The sequence below is a fragment of the Poecilia mexicana genome, unplaced genomic scaffold (assembly GCF_051168715.1).
Source record: "Poecilia mexicana isolate PSO_F unplaced genomic scaffold, ASM5116871v1 scaffold_14, whole genome shotgun sequence".
Lineage (NCBI taxonomy): Eukaryota > Metazoa > Chordata > Actinopteri > Cyprinodontiformes > Poeciliidae > Poecilia > Poecilia mexicana.
Window position 1 is genome coordinate 15,122,607 of NW_028263383.1, and position 20,082 is coordinate 15,142,688.

General features: G+C 40.4%; 1 protein-coding gene across 1 annotated transcript; it reads right to left on the reverse strand.

Moving 5' to 3' along the window:
- Positions 1-2,908: 2,908 nt before the first annotated feature.
- Positions 2,909-15,812, reverse strand: LOC106922637 (sodium/calcium exchanger 1-like). The gene is made up of 6 exons (XM_088012617.1): positions 15,808-15,812; positions 14,951-15,057; positions 14,214-14,332; positions 12,945-13,044; positions 7,721-7,993; positions 2,909-5,900 (listed from the first exon to the last, which is right to left on the reverse strand). Exons 1-6 carry the CDS (start codon positions 15,810-15,812, stop codon positions 5,521-5,523), a joined length of 984 nt encoding a protein of 327 aa, XP_087868743.1. The 3' UTR covers positions 2,909-5,520.
- Positions 15,813-20,082: the final 4,270 nt, after the last annotated feature.

Consider the following 20,082-nt stretch of genomic DNA (forward strand, 5'->3'; position numbering starts at 1 on the left):
ATCTAAAAATAATTATCATTTCAGCCATTTTTGAGTTTTATTTTAATCACATTTTCATTATAAAAAAGAAAAAACTTAATTAATGACATGATTTTTAATTGACAAATACTTTCATATACATTTCTGATCATTTATTTGTATTTTTTAACGTCAACATAGAAAGTACCGTTTGATGGCCAGCATCAATTGAAACGTCTGAATCGAAAGTGCCTTGAGACAACGTGTGTTGTGAATTGGTGCTGTGTAAAACTGAATTATTCCTCATCCAGTTATTTTTAAGACGTGCAATCAACTCTTTTGCCGTCTCTGTAATGGTTTCCTTTGAGGCTTTGTTATCTTTCGCAGGACCGTGTCCTATTTCGTTCGTCACAAGAAAAGGAGATGATTGGCAGGGATGTCACGCTGACCAGGAAATCGTTTCCTCACTGTGTGAAAAATCACAAAAAAGACTGGAGCCACGAGTTATCGTCTAATTTTAGCCGTCAGAGCAGCTTTAGCTGTTCCCAGCAGCTAAAAATGGCTGACAGTAGAGACACGCTGCGTCTATAATGGAAGGTCATATTTTATCTTTACCCTAAAAACTGCACAGCGTTTGACATTTTAGTATAAATCTTAGCTTCGTTTAATGGCTGTACAGCAGCATATTGTTACCTTCATCCATCCAGAGCCACAATGCATTTTATATTAGCATTTCTTTTCTCCTGTATCTCCTAAAACACATGTTGGACAGTTCCCCCAAAGAGAAAAGCAATCTCAATTATGCTCCCGCGATAAATCCCCTGCCAACGCCGGAATCACTTTATCTCAGCAGCCCCCAGTCACAGCTGCGACTTTAATGAGTGAAGTCTTTCACATTTGCAATTTAGCAGCATGAGCCAGACAATAGTTCACATCCCATTTGTGAGGGACTTGGCACCTGCTGCTCATGATAAAATAATGATGTGCGAATCTGCTAATTGAAGGGATTACAACATTTGACACCTGCACTTTATGCGAGTCTACGACTAAAGCGCAGAAAGATTTGGTCAGTATTTTTGTCCCTCATGTCAGAAAATGAAAATTATAAGATATATCATTTTTAAATCAATATTTCAAGCTTTTATTGCTCGCAAATTTAAAGATAACAGCTTACAGATAATGAAAAAACAAAATTCGGTGTCTCAGAAAAGTTGACTATTATGTGAAATTGACTAAAAAACAGGATATTTTCAACAGGAACATCAGGATTCGTTACTTCTGCCTCAGCCCACTCTTTGGGAAACTCCCTCAAATCGCTGAAAAGACATTGCTCGACAATCGTCTTAAGTCACACTTTTTCCTTCCGCTCAACTTTTAAGGGATATCCACTCATGGTTGTCTAAGCCCAGAAACCCTGCAAGTTTTAGATCCACCCTTCTTGAATGGCTTTTTCAGTTTACAGTAATGTTGTGGCCGGCTGAATGCTGGGTCTCCATCCTCTGTAGGCATTAGTTTATGTTTCACTTTATGCGTCATGAATCTACACAAGTATGAGCTTCACTTCCTGAAATGAGCAGCAAAAAATATTTAACTTTTTCACACTATTCTAATTTTGAAACATTCAAGGGGTGTAAATACTTTGGTAAAGCACGGTGTGTAAACAAACCGATCTAAGTAGTGACAGGCTGCCTCTGTGCGGCTGGAGGGACCGAAAATAAACTGACACCAAAAGAAAACGCACCTTTATTTTCAGTCTCCTCTGTCTGAAAAAATAAAACTCCTCCTTTCTGTATCCAGGAAGCTGAAAACAGAAGGCCACCCTTGACGAGTGCTTTTAGAAGGACTTGGAGAAATATAGGCCTTCAATTTAGAGCCATAATCTGAGACTTACATGAGTTTAGTAGAGAACTTAGAGGAGGGGTGTCCAAAGTGTGGCCCGGGGGCCATTTGTAGCCTTTGAAATGATTTTACTTGGCCCCTGACCAAAAGTCCAAGATGATAAGAATTTGGCCAACAACATAGGAAACAGGAAAAATTTGGAAATTGTCTGTTTTTTCTTTTAATAAGGCAACATTAAACCCCCAAGCTTAACCCTTTGTATTGCCTTGTTGCTGAAAATGTGCAATATAAATAAAACTACCTTTATCTTTACAGTCTGAAGCCTTTGGATCTTTAATGATAGATTTCATCAAAAAAAAAAAAAAACCATTGAGCAGGTAAAACGAAAATAAATTATGTATTTTATTTTGAGTTTGAACATTCGTAAGTCTTTGTCTGTTTATCCCCCCTGAAGGATTAAAGAACCTGCAGCACCACGAATCGTAAAGTTTGGGCATTTCACATTCAAATGTTAGCATTTCAGCTAATTAGCCCTTTTACAAAAAAAAATTTGTACATAAAGGAACGATTTACATGTAAAAACTGAGGTAATTTTCATAAATAATACTGAATATTTTGTTTGAATTATAGTATATGCTGCATATTTTCGGGACAAGAACGCCCTCAGATGATCCCAATTAAAACATCCTTCAGTTTCCAGACCTTCATCCGGTTCAGCAAGCGCGACAAGTTAAAAGGGATTTTTTCATGTCTATAAAAGGGGAGGGTGGTAAAAAAAACAAACATCTTTGAGTTATAGAGCAGAGTACAAGGTAATTCGACCATGAACAGAAAATTGCATGCGCCCACAAGTAATAATAATAATCTTTTTTGTCACACCAGGAGGTTTGCTTGCAAGTTAATGTGTTTGCAATTAAGGGATGTTTTTGCCTGCCATAAAAAGACAGTTATTAAGACACAGAGCTGCAGTCGGAGGATTATTCCACATCCTTTTTTACTCCCTTTCACATCATTCCCTGTATTTTTGCTGCTGCTTTTGGGGAGCATAAAGGTGATGTCAATGTTACCCAACCGTGTTTTACATACAAAAGTAATACAAACACTACAAACCTTTCTGGGACCATAAATCATCAACATTTATTTCCACTTTTTATACATCAAACGTGCATATAAATAAAAGTAAAATAGATAATAGAAATAGCTCTACAGCAATACAGTAACAATAAATATGGCTATGCACACTCCAGGTTAAATAAATAATAATAATAATAATAACAGTAATAAAAAAGACGGTAACACTCTCAAGTAATACTGTACACACATCCTGTTTATAACACATTTTTCAAGTCAAATCATGAACTCTTTTGGTGCTTTCTAGTTGTGCCGATCGCTTCACTCGTTGCTTTCTGCTGTGCTTTTGTTGTACCAGTGTCAGCAAGACGGAGGTTAAAAGAAGAGTTTTTCAAATCTACACACAAACTATCACTTTTCTTGTTTTTTTTTGTTAATGTGAACAACACCCATGTCCCATCTGTGAAGTCTATTCTTTAAACAATATTATCCCAGAGAAAGGCTCACCTGTATACACACACACACACACACACACCACACGCACACACGCGCGCACGCACACGTATATGTAAACTTCATAAATCTATCTAAAAGCAAACACTTTGCTTCAACTTCACAATTGTTGTAAAAAAACAAAACAAAATAAAATTAAAAAACGGGTCATTTCTTGGAAAAACTTGGCTGTCTGAAACCGATGGAGGAGGCTATGTGAGGAAAGGGCACCAGGCAGTGGAGAGAGCATGAAACAGCTGGGATTCACATGTACAGAAAAAAATAAATAAATACACCAACACTTCAACAGCCAGGTCCAAAAAACCACACACGGCATTTTATAAAACAGATTACCAAGAAGAAACCGTGAATCTGAGTACGTGCAAAAGTAAACACATCGAGTCTTTCACGAAACTCCCACGCACAGTGGTCATCCTTTACATGATATACAATGAATAGTTAATGTTAATATTGATTACACAAACACGTCTTGTCCTTCTCGAGTCCTTCATATTGCACCGAAGCTCTACGTAACGTCACTCCATGCACCAGCGTTAATTTTTCATCCTCCACCGAGGAATCTCGAATGTCCGAGTCGGGATTGAGCGAACTGAATCGGTAGGTTACACAAAAAGACCAAGTAATGCTGCAGATGTCAAGCAAAAGAGCGGCTTGGTGGAACCGAAGCTGATTATATACAGTGAAAAAGTCTTGCGCACCTCACAGATTTCTTCTTTGTTTTGTTATTTTTACACTTGTTTCAGATCCTCAAACACATTTAAGGGACTTTCTATTGCCTCAGTAAAGGTCAGTGGTTATGATTTACCACTAAAGCTGTAGTAACGCTGTTTGTTTCCTGTCTTGTTACGTTTTGAAAATACCTGGTAAGTGGGTTCAAACGTGAGGAGAAGAAGGGCATCCGTTTAAACGATCAGGTTTAAGTTTGCGTGATGCTTTTGATGCGAAATGTCCATGCATGGTACAGATTAATTGGGTAATGACTGTCGGTGTTACTTTTCTGTGACGTCCCCATCTTGTTTTATTTATTTTTTTCAATATAAGAACAGACCGACCATCAGGGAATGAATCGTCAGCGCTCTATTAGGAACCCTAAGTGGTCAAGTAATCAAAAGGCAAATAAATCAGTAGGTGATGGCTCACGTTTCACTTTTGGTTTCCCTACTTTCCTCTACAAATTCAAAAATCCATTGCAGGGAGGTTAATATGGTGATCAAATTGTTTATGCTTGGAGCTGAATGTGTAAAAAGATGATGTGGAAGCGTCTTTTTAGTTGCAGCATCATGTTTTCAGATGCCTTTGAACCAAAAGGCTCACACGCAACAGGTGCAACGAGGTTTTAAGAAAGACTGTCATCAAAATGGAGTGCAAAATACCAATTTACCAAAAATAAAAAGAAAAAAAAGGCATTTGGGAGAATATTCTATGCACTGATAAGAGAAAAAAGAAAACTTTAAATGGATGGAAGTCTATGTGGGAGTTTGCTGCTTTAGGACCAGGACGAGTTATCCTGATGCTATACGGGACAATGATCTGAAGCAGAGCAGGAAGAACACCTACAAATGGTTAAAAAATACCAAAAATTAAGATCTCAGAATGGCCTAGTTAAAGGCTGGACCTAAGTCTGATTGAGAGCCTGGAGCATGACCCAAACTAGGTTCTTAATGCCCATCAACCCTCAAATGTTCTTGATTTTGTAAGAAATTCTGCAAAGGAGAGTAGGTCATAATTTGCTGCCAAGGATCACTAAGTTATTACTTTATGGTGCCAATTATTTTACTCCTGTTATCATGGTTTGATATTAAAAATTATTTGAAGATCTAAAACACGTAAATGTGACCAAATAAAAAAGGAAAAACGGAAGAAATCTGTCGGGGGGTAAGTACATTTTCACAGCTCTGTAAACGTCATATGAAGTAAGTATTTTAGTGTAAGAAAAGAAAGTTTAGCTTCAGTGGCTAAAGCTAGCTTTCACAGCGTCATCAGCGGTAACAAAGTCCCAAAGTCCTTAAGTGCATCATTTTCTAGATTTTGTGCTATATCAATAATAAGTGATGATACAAATAGTTAGAAATCTTGTGAGAAAACTGTAAAAACAAGAAGAGGAGTCATGTCTGTACTTTCTTATTTTTTGCCTTGCGTTTAGAAGCCAGGCACGTGGCAGTACGCCTCCAAGGAGGACAACAGGATGTAGATGAACCAGAGGGAGATGAAGAAGAAGAAGGTGATGAGCTTGGCTGTCCGTGGGCCCCCGAGCTCGCCGCCCGAAACGCTGGGGCGCCTGCGGTAGAGCAGCACGAGCACGCACACCAGCGCCATGATGGTGAAGAGGGTGACGGAGAAGGCCAGCGAGCCCGGGTTCACCTTGAATGTCTCACCTTTGGTGTTCCAGAAAACGGCGGCGATGGTCCACGCCACCCCGATGCCCAGGAAAACGTTCACCGCGTTGCTGCCCGTCACGTTCCCAATGGAGGCGTCGGCGTACTGGTCTTGGATGGCGGCCACTTTACTCGCAAATGTGTCTGTGGAAGAGAGGACGAGAGAAACGGGGTTGGTCTTTAAACCTACGCAAACGGCTGATGACAAATGCAAGGTCCCAGAGTCACCTTGCACAACTGGAGCAGCTCCAGTTTTCCTGGCATTGATTTTTTTCTAATCACACTTATCAAAGCCGTCTGTGAACTGCGGTGGCCTATTGATGGGCGCATTGTCATTCTTGGGGAGGCTTTTCTCATCAGGATAGAAATCTGTCATTGTGGGATAACGGTAATTGCTTACAGAGACTCACTCTCGATCTGCAGTGACCCTTCTACCTGCAGGAATGAGGCGGTTCAATCTGTGTCTGTATGCCGGTCGAGCACAGAGTGAGTATCGGCTGCCAAACTGGACTCAAGGCAGAGTCTGATTAAAGAGCTAATGTCTCAGCAAGATCTAGAAAAAGTCATCCACGCGTTTATCTTTAGTCGCTTTGGTTACCGCAGTAGTCTCTTCACTATTTGCCTAAAACACATCCAGACCCGGATCGCTGCTGCTCAAGTTCTCGCTAAAACCAGGAAGACAGGAAGCATCACTGCTGTAGCTCAACACAGCAAAACAGCCGAAACACTGAGTTCCTTTAATCCAAGGCCAAAACCTTCACCTATTTAGAGCTGCCTTTGATTCATAGTAACTGGAACATTGATCAATAAATATGATTCTGATGACGACTTTTGACAAAACAAACTGCCTATCGTCTGTTTCATACTTTGTGATTGTTGTTTTTATGATGTAAAGCACTTTGAACCGCCCTATAGACGCTAATTGTGGTATATAAATAAACTTGACTTGAAAGTTGATTTGAAGGAAAATAGTTTTTATAAACCTAATTAAATATGAACACAGACGAACACAGAGAGCACACTGATTAGGCTCTCAACGCAGATACAAAAGCTTTGCAGAAACACTTTTGACGTAGCGTTTAGAAAAGCGACACGCTGACAGAGTGTCAGGGAAGATACGAGCAATGCAAATTTCATTAAACGAACTGTGGCAGGCGGAGTGGGTGAAGCAACGCACGAGCTGCCGGGGTTAGGAAACAAATTCAGGAGCGGCGCCTCGTTTGTAACAAGGGCAGTTCTTCTTTGTCTCGATTTCGCGAAATTACGAGATACAAAACTCGTCTACATGGGGAAACTTTGTCATTTTTTGCGAGGTTTATGTCTCGTTAAAAGCAAAACGTGTTCCCGTTCAAACGAGAAAAGACGTAGCAGTGAAACGGCACCCTCTTGTGGGATGTTTTAGTGTCGTGTAGCAGAAGCAGGACGGAGAATCAGAGCGAGCCTCTTTACGTTTTTCTGAGAAGTCGCAATTCCTGATTTGAAGGACGTGTTTAAATGAGAAAGCTGCTAATTTTAACGAGACGCATCTCCTGAATTAATGTTTTAGCCACATATATATAGGTATATTAAGGCACATTTTAAACATGACTACCAAAACCTCTGAATAAACATGTTGTGCATCCCTAAACAAAGCTATCAACTGTCTTCCATTTTGCATGCTTGTGTTCTGCACTCAAACCTGTCAGGCTAATAGATACTCTTGTTGTGCCTCAAAGACACACAAGAAAAAAATAAATTGAGGAAACGGCGACGTGGTAATACAAGCCGATCGTACAAGTGAGAACTGTGTTTTCCTTTGTTTACGTCTTGTTAAGGTGCTAAGTGAGAGCTTTGGAGATAATTCCTCTGACAGCTCAGGAGAACAAGAGGTTACGTAAGTCTCCCCCGAGCAGCTGCTTCTGCGCCACAGGCGAAAAGCCCAGGGGGATTACAGAGCAGGTCGATTCCTCGGCACGGACGCCCACCTGGAACAGAGGTGCCGAGGGCAACAAACACCACGGCGGTGACCGAGTCCTTCAGGCCGACGGTGCATCCGAAGTGCGAGGCCAAGTCGCCCGTCACGGCCGTCAGGACGCCGATGAGGGAAATGGAGACGAAGAAGCAGGCCCAGCCGTTCCAGTATTCGGTCGGGGGGACGAAGGCGAAGAGGACTTTCCAGAAAACCGTCAGGAAGTGCATGATGTAGTCAAAGCAGGACGGCAGCCGCTCCTCCCCGCTCTCCTCTTCGTCGTCGTCACCTAGCGGGAGCACATGAACGAAAAGCAAAAGCAGAGGGAATCAGCAGCTGCCCGAAAGAATATCTGGCGATTAGCACGTCTTTCTTCTGCTGTTGCCACTGGGCTGTGTGGGGGTTTGTTCATCACCAAGGAACCCGCGCTGCGTAAAGCGTCTGTCTGCTGTACTTAACGTTATCAAGATGTCACCGTTGCGCTAACGAGGATTCAGACCTGACTTGACCCAGGAGTCACCAATGTACTCCGGGGGGAAGCTAGCGACACGAGGACATCAGTCAAGGCAATTATACCGATTGATGGTTCACACACACAAGCAGGATCTGTGTTGTTGTTTTTAAAACAAGTAAAGTTCACAATAATTACCCTGTGGAGACAGCTACAGCCTTCCTTTCTGTTCGTTAGTAGATGTTTTACAGACATATATGGAGCTAGCTGTTGCTAAGCCACTATTAAATTAATATTATAAAACTACACAGTTAGAACAAAGTCAAAAAAATTATCACAAAGCGTGTATGCAAAATGATCAGTTTCTCTGATTTCACTCTTTATAGGTTTATGTTTGAGTGGAATGAACTTTGTTCTTTTATTCTATGAACTACTGACGTCATGTCTCTGAAATTCAAAGCTAAAATTTTGTATTTATTCGCAGAAAATAAAAATGGTCAAAATAAAGAAAACGATGCAGTGCTTTCAGACCGCAAACAATGCAAAGAAAATAAGTTCATGTTCATTTAGAAACAACAAAGCTGATATTTTAAGTCGGAAATCTGTGTTTCGTGGAATAACCGGGAGGTTCTCAATGGGATTCATTGCAGTTAGCTCCTAATTTTTTTTCCAGAGCTTTACATTCACATTTTAAATATTATTTTATCAATTAAATCAACAGTTTTGTCTGTATAATACCAGACTACATGAATGCGAAATCATATTTCATATAATTTAATTTCAAGAGGAATTAGTCAAACGCAGAGACACGGTTTGTAGTTTTATCAATACTTTTATCGATCTTGAATGAAAATGAGTTTGACTCTCTTAATTTAAGCCAGGGGTCCCCAAACTTTTTCCTGCGAGGGCCACATAGCTGTTCCTTTCTGTGGTCGGGGGCCGGTCTTAGTTTTTGCAGTAAAAAAAACAAAAAAATTCTTGTCGAGGGGGGGGGGGGTTGTTCTGTATTTGAAACTGTCGAGCGGGGGGGGGACACGACGACACATTCGCGCTTTTAGATAGATTTTTACCCAGAATGCAAATGGAAAAAACCGTGAGTGAAACGGTGACTGACGAGTATATATTCCATTGAGGGAAAGTAAGTTTCACATTTGCTCAAAAGCCCCCTGGTTGTTGAAGAAAAATCCACATATAAACCAGAAAATACAATATATGAAAAAAAACACTGAATGCTCTCTGGTATGAGCAGGCGGGCCGGATCCGGCATTGTTCAGGGGGCCGGACCAAATGACGTGGCGGGCCGGATCCGGCCCGCGGGCCGCAGTTTGGGGACCCCTGATTTAAGCCACATATACCACAGAGCTGTCAGTCGATCTTTGGTGTTGGAAAGTTTCCCAAAGTCAAAGGGAGTCCCTCAGGGTCCCGCAAAAACCTTGGGCTTGCCCTACATGTTGAGTAGCAGCAGATGGCGGCTCATATTAAGTCCGGTTCTGCTGGAGGTCGGTTCTGGTTGGAAGCGAGTCGTTAATTTCCACTGCTGCCGTGTGTCTGTGCAGGAGGCGAAGTCGGTAACTCAACCTGTCGAGCGTCCTGGATCCGACTTTAACCAGTCGGCAAAGAAAAATTAATCACACCGAATTACATTTTAGTTCAGACTGAACAGGAATGTGTGCAACTGAATTTGGATCCGACTGTGGCCGTTCATGCACAAGAATTGGACCTGTTTATTTTATGACTGAATTGTAATTACCATCGAGACTTGAGAGGAAACCTGTCGTGCTGACAGATTTGAAGCCCGTTGTCTGGGCTCCAACAATTTCAGATTCTCGTTTCTGTGGCAGAGTGACCGACAACAAACAATTTGCAAGCAGCACTGTGAAAAACAGCGGACCGATGCTGAAGTTAGCATCTGCTTCAGTTTGCAACCAATAGGAACCAGCTTCAGCGGGTTAAGCTGATTTTAAAATAAACTGATTAAACTTTTAGTCAATTTAGATTTCTGTCTACAACTCTCACTCATTAATAAAATCTTTATTGCAGTTGTAAAACCACCAAAAATATGGATAAAATCTGGTCTCATCTCGTTCTCATGAAAAATACTGTCCTGTCGTATAACCTCAGTAGCTACATGTCTAAATACATCACAATAAAACTACTCTGTTATCCTCTTTTAAGCAAAAGCTCTGCGAAACTTTAAAAGCAATGAATTTACTAGTGGTAGTAAATCTTTAGGAGATCTGTACAATGACATACTACACCTCCCTGCTAATATCCTCATCAAACTCTGATTTTTCTGAGAGAAAAATCCGTGATTGATTCTGTCGCCCTGATCAGTTTTAAATCTGCCCTGCAGAATTAACATAATATCACTTTCTTTCCTCCCTTTAGGTCTTATACGGAGAGAATATCATCTGAAAGAAAACAAAATGGTAGAGAAGTTCTGACACTTTGTGAAAGAGGTTGTGTTTTGACAGGTCTGCGTCCAAACCTCCAGAGCTGCTGTGAATATCAACATGCACTGAAGAGTCTAATACCTCACCGCAGCAGTAAAGACGCATTTGCTGACCTGTGGTGTGAAAGAACATCTTTGAAAGAATGATTTTCAGGCTTCAGACCGTCCTGTCTTCAAGCAAACAGCATGAGTCAACCCTCCACCAGAGAGCCTTCCCTATATAATAATAATAATAATAATAATAATAATAATAATAATAATAATAATAATAATAATAATAATAATAATAATAATAATAGTTCAGTTTTAAAATAGAGTATAGCCGAAGGGAAAAAAATGTTTTGTTAGGTCTACTTTTTTTTAAAATCATTATCTCAAACACATAAAGTGGTAAAAATATCCTCCTGATTGCAGACGATTATGCTACAGCAGGTTTTGTTATTCGCTCAGTTCAGGAAAACTCCAACAAGCCGGCCTGATCTGATTGTTATTTTAAAAACATAAATTCACTCACGAATCGATGTCTTTACCACTGAGATCGAAACAACGACTGAAGGTGCAAAGGACAAGCAGCATATATTGCTTTGAAATAGATGCAGCTGCAAACAGAATTGCACGATAAAGATGTGAGATATCTTCCAAATCAAGACAAGAGCCTCATATTCAAGAAGGTTAAGTGAGTAATCTAACTATTTGTAATAATACGTCTCCTAGACAGAATAATGCAGCGATGGGATTTGTTTGATCTCAGAGTAATTATACAACACATTCAGCCAAGCTTAGACTTCATTCTGCTTTAAAGACACCAGCATAGTTTCATTGTAAAGTTATTATGGTTGATGGCTCACTTCCTCTAAGAATGACGTGTATTTGTATTTTGTTTAAATTCCCCCCATGATTAAATTTAAATGTAACCATGTCTCGCGTCTTTTAGAAAAAATATTGACCAACTTCATGTAAAATTGATCTTGAACCGTCACATCTCATCTTTTCTCTGTTAAAATGCTTTTTTGTTCTGAGTTACAGACTTTTAGACTAATTTAAATATGCAGAAAAAGTACCAGAACTACACAGAACCAGTGTTGAAAGTTAGCTGTACCATCGCTTTCTGTTTTATGGGAAGGCTGCCCTGGAAATCTTCACTTTGTTTTCGACGATTTTCCAAAAGGAAATCAGTCGAGAGCGAACCGATTTATTGTCCCACTAAATTCACATGCATATTGACCCCTTTACCAGCTGAATTAGTTACAGTAAACACATCTTACCACAAATTATTGATGCTTTATTGTCAAACAGACTCCAAGTTAAGATTTGTATCCATTTAGTAGTGGGTACTGTTGTGACGTCTAACATTTTTTACACGTACATCAACTTACATGTGCTGTTGCTATGGCTACAGCTTGTCAAGAGGACGGTGATGTCCCTGACATTAATGACTCTGAAGTGATGACTGTGAGAGCTCTGATGAACTAGAGACCAACCCATTGGCTGCTGTACTTCTGATTTCAGTGTCTCTTTTAAGGAAAGCTTTACCGTAACTTCCTAAAGTTTGAACTGTAACCAGATCAAGTTCTCATTGCTAATAAAAGTGGTTTGAGGTCAAACTTGTATCTTTTTTGTATGTGTTGCTACAATAATCTGTTTAAACTGTTTTTGTCAATTGGTAGGAGTTCTTAAGTTCCGACTACAAATGGAATAACTTATGATTATTATAGATCATTTTTCAAATTTTAGCAGCATAAGGCATTGGTTTGATTTGATTTTTTGAATTGATAAAATTAAAGCTCTGTAAAACAAGGTGAAAATAAAAAAAAATTCATTTTGGAAGCTGCTGAGCCGTGCCGAAATGTGTGTTCTTGACAACAATGAGGTAAATTCTCAGCAGGAACGGACTTCCGTACGTTTTCACTATTTTACATGTTTTCAAAGAAACGTTGCTGACTTTAAGCTGGAACAAACAAAATGAAAACTTCTGGGTCGGGAAAGTCGATTTACTGATTTTGTGTGAGAGAATCTGAAAGTTTCACAAAACAAATGGCTTTTTGTGAAAGAGCAGAGCGCCGAGAGTCGCATAAACTGTCCAGAGCCGCTTTTACGGCGGGGCTCATCAGGAATTCAGCACGTAATGCATTTTTAATCAGCTGTCAGCTTCAAACAGATGCAGCAAATAAACGCTGAATCGCCGAAGGGCGTTAGAACTTTAAACCGAGACTCTCGTCTTTGGGGCTTTAACGAGAGCGAAGCACGACAGGCGGCTGGCGGGACTTGGTCCGGACCGCGCGGGTCCGCCTTCGCCGGGAGGAGCAGATGTTAAGCGTTCAGGTGCGTGTGGCTCACCTGCGCTGACGGTGACGGCGCTGACAAACTGCTCCCTCCAGCTGCTGCTGCCCACCACCAGCGCCAGGTTGGTCTTCTTGATCAGCTTGTCCACGGTGCTCTGGAGACGAACACGGAGACAGAGACAAGAAGCCGTGAGACACACATTATCGGCGCAGGCTTAGCAAGAAGTGACACGGGAGACACTGATGAGGTGACCGAGGGTACAATTACTGGTGTCTCTCATCCCACAGCGGTGCACAGTGAGTCACAGAACCAGATTTGGAGGGAGGTGGGGTTGAGCTGGGCTTCATGCCCACAGGAAACAGAGCCAGTGTGGGGAGCCGGGAGTCTCAGATCTGTATCATGTAGCAGCTTAAATGCTCTTAAATAGTCTTAAAGGAACACAACGGCCAGTTTCACACGCAGGCATCAGTTTACTCTGCGAACACACCGCGTCCCGTGGCAGGAACGGGAGAAATAATAAGGCTGGTGTCATGGTGATGTAATCAGGGGGTCTCAGATCGGATTAGCAGAACAAACCAGAGGACAAACAGGCGTCTTCTTCTCAGGTCTGAACCTGCAGAAAAGGCCTTTTTCCTACAGTAGATTTTATTTGCTTTTGTTGTAAAATCACATCCGTTCTCTATCAATAATAACTCCTATTAAAATTGCATGTGCCGCGTAGAGACGTTAGTTTGCAACACGAACACGCTTCATAATCCAACACAGATCTTTGGCTGAGTTTAGACAGTCGCTGTAAAAGATGAAATTATGTAATTTGATGAACACTGCTATAACATTTGGAGATTACTCTTGGTCTCTAGGTTTTGTCTCTTAACATACAGAGCTTTTATGCTCTCTACCCTCATAACTTGAAATTTAAAGACTGTGGTATTTTTTAATTTACTTTATTTTCTCACCTACAAGCCAAATCAGAGCCTCAAAATGCCTCTGCTTTCCATCAAGAACTTTGACAAGCTTGTCCAGAAAACTGAGACAGAAATAAAGATTCCTCTACTTGCTGATGTAAATGATAGATCGTGTTGATTCAAAATAACGAAAGGACTTACAGACACATATCCAGCAGCAAACTGTTCGCACTCTAACTTTCTCAGCGCAAATAATACGACGTGTCTACAGAATAATTCTTAGCAGCTTCATGTTTCAAATGAATTACAGCCAGGTAAAAACAGCGTCAACTATGCTGTTTATCCGCCAGCGCAAGATGTAAACAAGAGATCTTGTTTTAGGAGGAGAGTGGCTCAGAACTGCTGGCTTTTAAGTTACCTTGAACTCGTAGGATTCCTCAATGACCACCTCCAGCTTGGTGTGCTCTCCCAGGACGGGGCAGCCCATCTTTGACACGTCCTCTGGACCCACCGCCGTTTTGTTGTCATTGGTGTCCCCTGCGCAGATCGGCAGAAGCAAAAACTTTGATTGTACCTATAACTAGAGCCAGGCATCCTGTGACGTTTCAGAGGTTTGAGAGAACATCAGTGAACAACACTGCAATTTAAAAAAAACCCCTCTTGTTGTTCAATATAAATTCTTTGTGCTACGATGAAACTGCGATGGAAACATTTCTGTCACATCACACGTGTCATGCGTTCAACAACTGGACCTTACTACTGGAGGAAATGACGAAGAAGATGACAGGAAGTGGTAGGAAGATGGTGGCGCGCCATGTTTTTTTAATGATGTCGCGTGAACAAACATGTTAACGTGATTTTTAACGCATTTCTTCTTTTAATGGAAACATAGCAGGTGCGAAATTGTGTGTTTCCGACTGTAGTGGAACATCACCGAAGTTACGTACAAACAGCTAGTGTTGAAAGAAAGCATTAAAAACTCCCAGCTGTGTCACAAACCATGAAAGAGACACAGCTAGCCTTGTGGGGAAAGGTAGTCTGGTCACATGAGCCCAAAATGCTACTTTCTGACCCTCCAAAACATGCGGCAGAGAACCGAGCTCACCCTCTCTTCCATCATTAAACATGGAGAAACTCATGACTGAAGAGACTCACCGTGCCTCTGTCCCACCTCCAGCAGCACTGGTTCCTCCAACACAATGGTGAACGTCTTATTCTTCTCATATTCCTCGTCATCGATTATCTTCACATTCAGCAGCTTCCTGGAGACAGACAGGAAACAAACAAATAAAACAATGCACCGATGACATTTAAACGTTTTAATCGGCTCCTTTATAAACATCAGTCAGGAAATCTTTTTTTTATTTTATTTTTTTTAAGTAGCACACAAAACACTTGATGATTATGTCCATGATTTATTGCAGAGATTCGGGTAAAACAAATGTTTCAGCCCACACAATGAATCATGAAACTGTTAGGTAAGAGGGTGGAAGCTGAAAGTGCTCCACAAAATATCCTGTAATGCCGAGCAAAATTTAATTTTTTTTTCCCTTTCCCCCAGCACTCCACAAGAGGGCGGACTCCTTCTACATCATTAAGTCCATTAAAGTACGAGCGTGTAGCGACATGGCCCACACCCCTCCCACACACTTCACATCCTAATTCAGATTACCAGAGAAGTTCGCTGTGGAAATTATAAGCGCTAACTTTCAGGGGGGGGGGGACCCAGCAAACTCCTAAACCAAATCCCAGAAACGCATTTCTTACATCTGAATGCAGCACGAAACACGAGGTGTTGAGCTGTGACCACCATATTTTCTTTTTCTTCAGCCCCGCTTCAGAATCCTACGCTGTCACAGCCCGTCTCTCTCTCTCTCTCTCTGCATCTCCCTAATGATATGTGGGTGGTTGTCTATTTCTGTCTACACACATACACTCAGGGTCTGACAAGGCGCAGGGAGAACGTTCAGTCGCAGAACACAAGATATTTTATTTTAAACACCAATGATCACGTCATCCCGCTGTTTAATGTCAGGGAGAGTCATACCAGTGGGAGCAGAGTGATTCGCTGCAAAGCCTCGGATCCTCACAGAGAAAAAGAAGAGTTTATGTACATGCATGGTAGTTTATTTTTGAAGCTTCCTGTTTGGGTCTTAAAATAAAAAAAATAAAAAATAATAAAAAATGTGAAGGTTCATGAGGCAGTATTTGCCCGCTAACATGAGCTGATTAAACCGCTGAAGACGTTTCTGTTACAAATGTATTATTTAGCCATTTTATTAGAGCACAGCTTACCTTTTGGACCCCCGTTTTGTCCGAAAACTAGCTTAATCCCAAGTCAAGGTTTTCCTCAAAGATACACAGCAAATTTGGAAGTGTTCCATCAACTCCTACAGAGTTGAATTCAACATTTTGATAATGTATATATTGGTCCACTCTGGATGGTGTAGAAATTACACTTTAGAAAGTGTTACTTGTGATATAGTTGAATCAACACTCACAGTAGTTGAAATTAAACACACATCAGTGTTGACTTACTCAACACTAGTGTATTTTGTCAAAAGTTAACAATATGAACATATTAATGCAACACAGAATGGTGTAAAATATATATTAACATAGAAATCTGAGTTTTAAAAAACCACTGGCAGGGTGTGCTGTGGTGGTGCAGGAGTTAAGCACAACCCACATATGGAGACTCTAGTTTTCAATGCGGCTGTCGTGGGTTCTCTTCCCAGTCTTCCCCTTCTCTCATTATCCGCTTTTTTTGTCAATGTACTACCAAATAAAAGCCACTAGAGCAATTAAAACTGTTTTTTCATGTTGTTGAATTAACACTGTTTTTTTTAACATGCAACATTTACACTGGAAATCTAGCACTTTTGAATTTGCTGTGTATTCACGTGACGCCGTCATGCATTAACTTCAGATTTATTGGTTGTACATTCAGGACATGAATCTCGTGTAAACTGGGCCATCACTTCATTCACACAGCTGAATAAATTGGTACAAATTCATATATAAAACTATTACCAAAACCCCTCCATCAATATTCCCAACAATACTTTCATTTCAGTTCCAAGAGTTCGTTCATTATTAGGTCAAACCAACGTTTGGAACAACTTGAAAAAACACTAAAGTATTGACTTTTATCAACTCGATAAAAACCATGAAACATGACCAATGTACCTGCTTTTAAAACACTATCAGTATTATAATATGTCTAGTCAGTTTGAGTATGGCTGCATTTCTAATTTTTTCTCTGCTTTATGATATTCTTCTGTTTTCTGCTGTGTGATATCCTGATGTTTTGATGTTTTCTGAACGTTTTGGTTGAAAACAGGTTAAATAAAGGTTATATAGACATGAAATAAACTCACAGCATCTCCAAAGCGCTCTATTAGAAACCAGTTAGGGCTAATGGGAGCCTTACCCTCACTGGAGAGGACTCTTGAGTAAACTCCATTACGCATATGAGTGGCACATTACTGCCATCCTGCAACATTTTCCGACATGCCAAACAAATGCGTGACAACCTGCCTTAACTGGTGATCAAATCGGGTATTCTGCAGTGTCAGATGCAAAAAGGAAATGCTGGAGTGTTGTTTATTTAAAGCTGCGGCTCTTCTTTTACCATGGAAACGCAGGCAGTGTGACGGAGCATTTAGGTTTCAGAAAGGTTTTATGTAACAAGGCCTAATGAGTGATGGCTGCTGAGCAAAAATACAGTTTCAGGCAAACTCATTTGTGAAAACCCGAAAAAGAAAAAAGTTTTTGTTCAGTCTGGAATAATCTACTCAGGTTTCAGTAATTCAGTGGATGTAAATAATAATGATAAAAAATTAAACTACTCCTATTTTTTTACAAACAGAAAAACTATTTTGTAAACCACTACATGGCGTTTTAAACATAGTTCTCAGTGAATAGTAAACCAATTAAGCTTTACCTGAAATATTATTGATTTTAATCATCCACTTGAGTCAAATATGTAGCTCAAAATTCAGATTTTATGAGTCATTTTAATCTACTGTATGAATTTATCTGATCATGCTGAGGCTCAGGTGTGCCGGCTTGAGAAACTTATGAATCAGTTCTGAGAACAGAAGTCGTTCCCAGGGAGAGCCGTGCTAGATAAAATAGCTGACTAACTGGAAAAATATTGACAGGTTAAATATCGATCGCCTTCATTTACCGAGAAGCAGAGGGTATTTTTTCGACAGAGAGTTTGGAATAACTTAAACACCAAAATCAACCAACCTCACAAAGTCTGTCTGGCTGATTTTATCCCATTTTCTATGTATTGGTTCAGAAGCTACCGCTTTGAACAGTTTGGGTTTTAATTAAAGTATTGGTTTGGTTCATATTCACGCTGTGACTCGCTAAGGTCGATGTTCACCTGGAGAACATCGAGTCGATTTCCATACAAAATCCATCCCATCGTATCTCCCGTGGGTCTTAAAATCGGTGTTATTGGAAGTTGTGGAGCATTCCCTGCATTAAAGTTTAATGTGAGGTGTTTTGTTTCTGCATCTCCAGCCTGGTTGGATCCAGAAGGCCATGTCCTTAGGCTGACCCACAATATGCCTGAATAAATAATAAGCAAAAAAAAAAAAAAAAAGAAAAGCTGCTTTGTTTAATATGCAGAAAAACATTGGAAGCATCTTTTAGACTTATTTCATTCCACCTGTTTGGCACCAAGGACAGCATATTTCTGATTTTCTTTTTTTCCCATTAATTCATGGGAATCTTATGATTTTTTCACTATGCAGAAATGAAGGCATGTATCATTTTAAAGATTTTACAGACCTTGGGGAAATGAGGAGCATAACATCTCAAGGCTTATAGAAATACTTACTCTTGCGGTCAATTTCTTCTTCCTCTTCTTCTCCTTCAGTTGTCTCGTAATGGTTGCATAGTTTTCCCATGGGGCAGTATTCTGAAAAGCAATCTCCTCATCCATTTCCTGTTTCTGGCCATTTGTTTATATTTTTGTGTTGCCGTCCATTTCCTGTTTTCACACCACACTGCCTCCTGTTTTCTATTCTAACACTACGGCATGAAACCCAGGATGAGATTCTGACTTTATAAGATTGATGCCACAAAGAGTTTTTCTGGCATGACAGCATCAAAACGTAACGCGGTCAACTTTTTATTTTTAAAATAAAATGGCGGCAACGGTCACTGAAAGCCAGGGATGTCAGACTCATTTTCGTTTTGGGCCAAATCAAGATCCTGAATGTTTTTAAAGGGCCGGTCGTGCCAGAATGTGTCGATAAAACCCGTCAACCAACTGTTAAATATTAACAAATCTTTGCAGTTTTAGTAGTTCCTAAAATTAAACATCTTTTCACATCGTCCAGTCCCTCCAGGATTAGTGATTTTTTTTTTGGGATGGAACAATAAATTCACAAATTTTGTGGGGCTAATTTAGAAATATTCTCAAGGAATTTTAAAATATTGACGTTTATGTGTGACGTTAAATGTGACATTGCTGACCGTCACATCGATCACAGAACAATAACTTCACAGGCTAATAACTTGACATCAAATAAGGCTGAGGCAGTGGGTCGTAAAAGTACAAAATACTGCCACCTGCAGGTTAGTGGTCAGATAAACACAATGTTTCTCATAATTTTCTGGATAATTTTCAGTTATGTATTATCGAGAAGAAATGTGGGAATCTGTTGATTTTGACATGAATTTCCACAATCACAGGAAACTGGGAGGACTGGTTGATGTAATTTGGCACCTGGAGTCTTGAGGGCCACACAAGAAGCTACAGCGGGCCAGATTTGGCCCCCGGGCCTTGAGTTTGACACATGTGCTATAAGCAAAGTAATAATTATAATATCTTACGCTGATTTTTGTAAGAAACAGAAATCTGAGCATCAAACACTGATAGTTAGCTCTTATGTAGATTACAGTCTGGGATTTTTAAAAATGTTTTTCCAACCCTAAGCATTTTTGAAGCAGCCGACTTCAAAAAGTCGGCTGCTTCAACCGACTTTGAAGCAGTCGGTTCAAAAATGCTTAGAGTTTTTGAACCCTAAGCATTCATGGTTCAATGTCTGTGGCCAGACCTGTGGCCACCAGGTGCCACAGGTCTGGTGGCCAGACCAACAGGTGCCACCAGACCTGTTGGTCTGGTGGCACCTGTTGCTGCCACCAGACTGGCAGCAACAGGTGGAGGAGGGGTAGTGTAACTGAATATATTATGACCAAGATGCAGGAGGTTTTATTGAAGGCTTTTAAAACTTCATGCCTGTTTGCTACGACTTTGAGAGGAA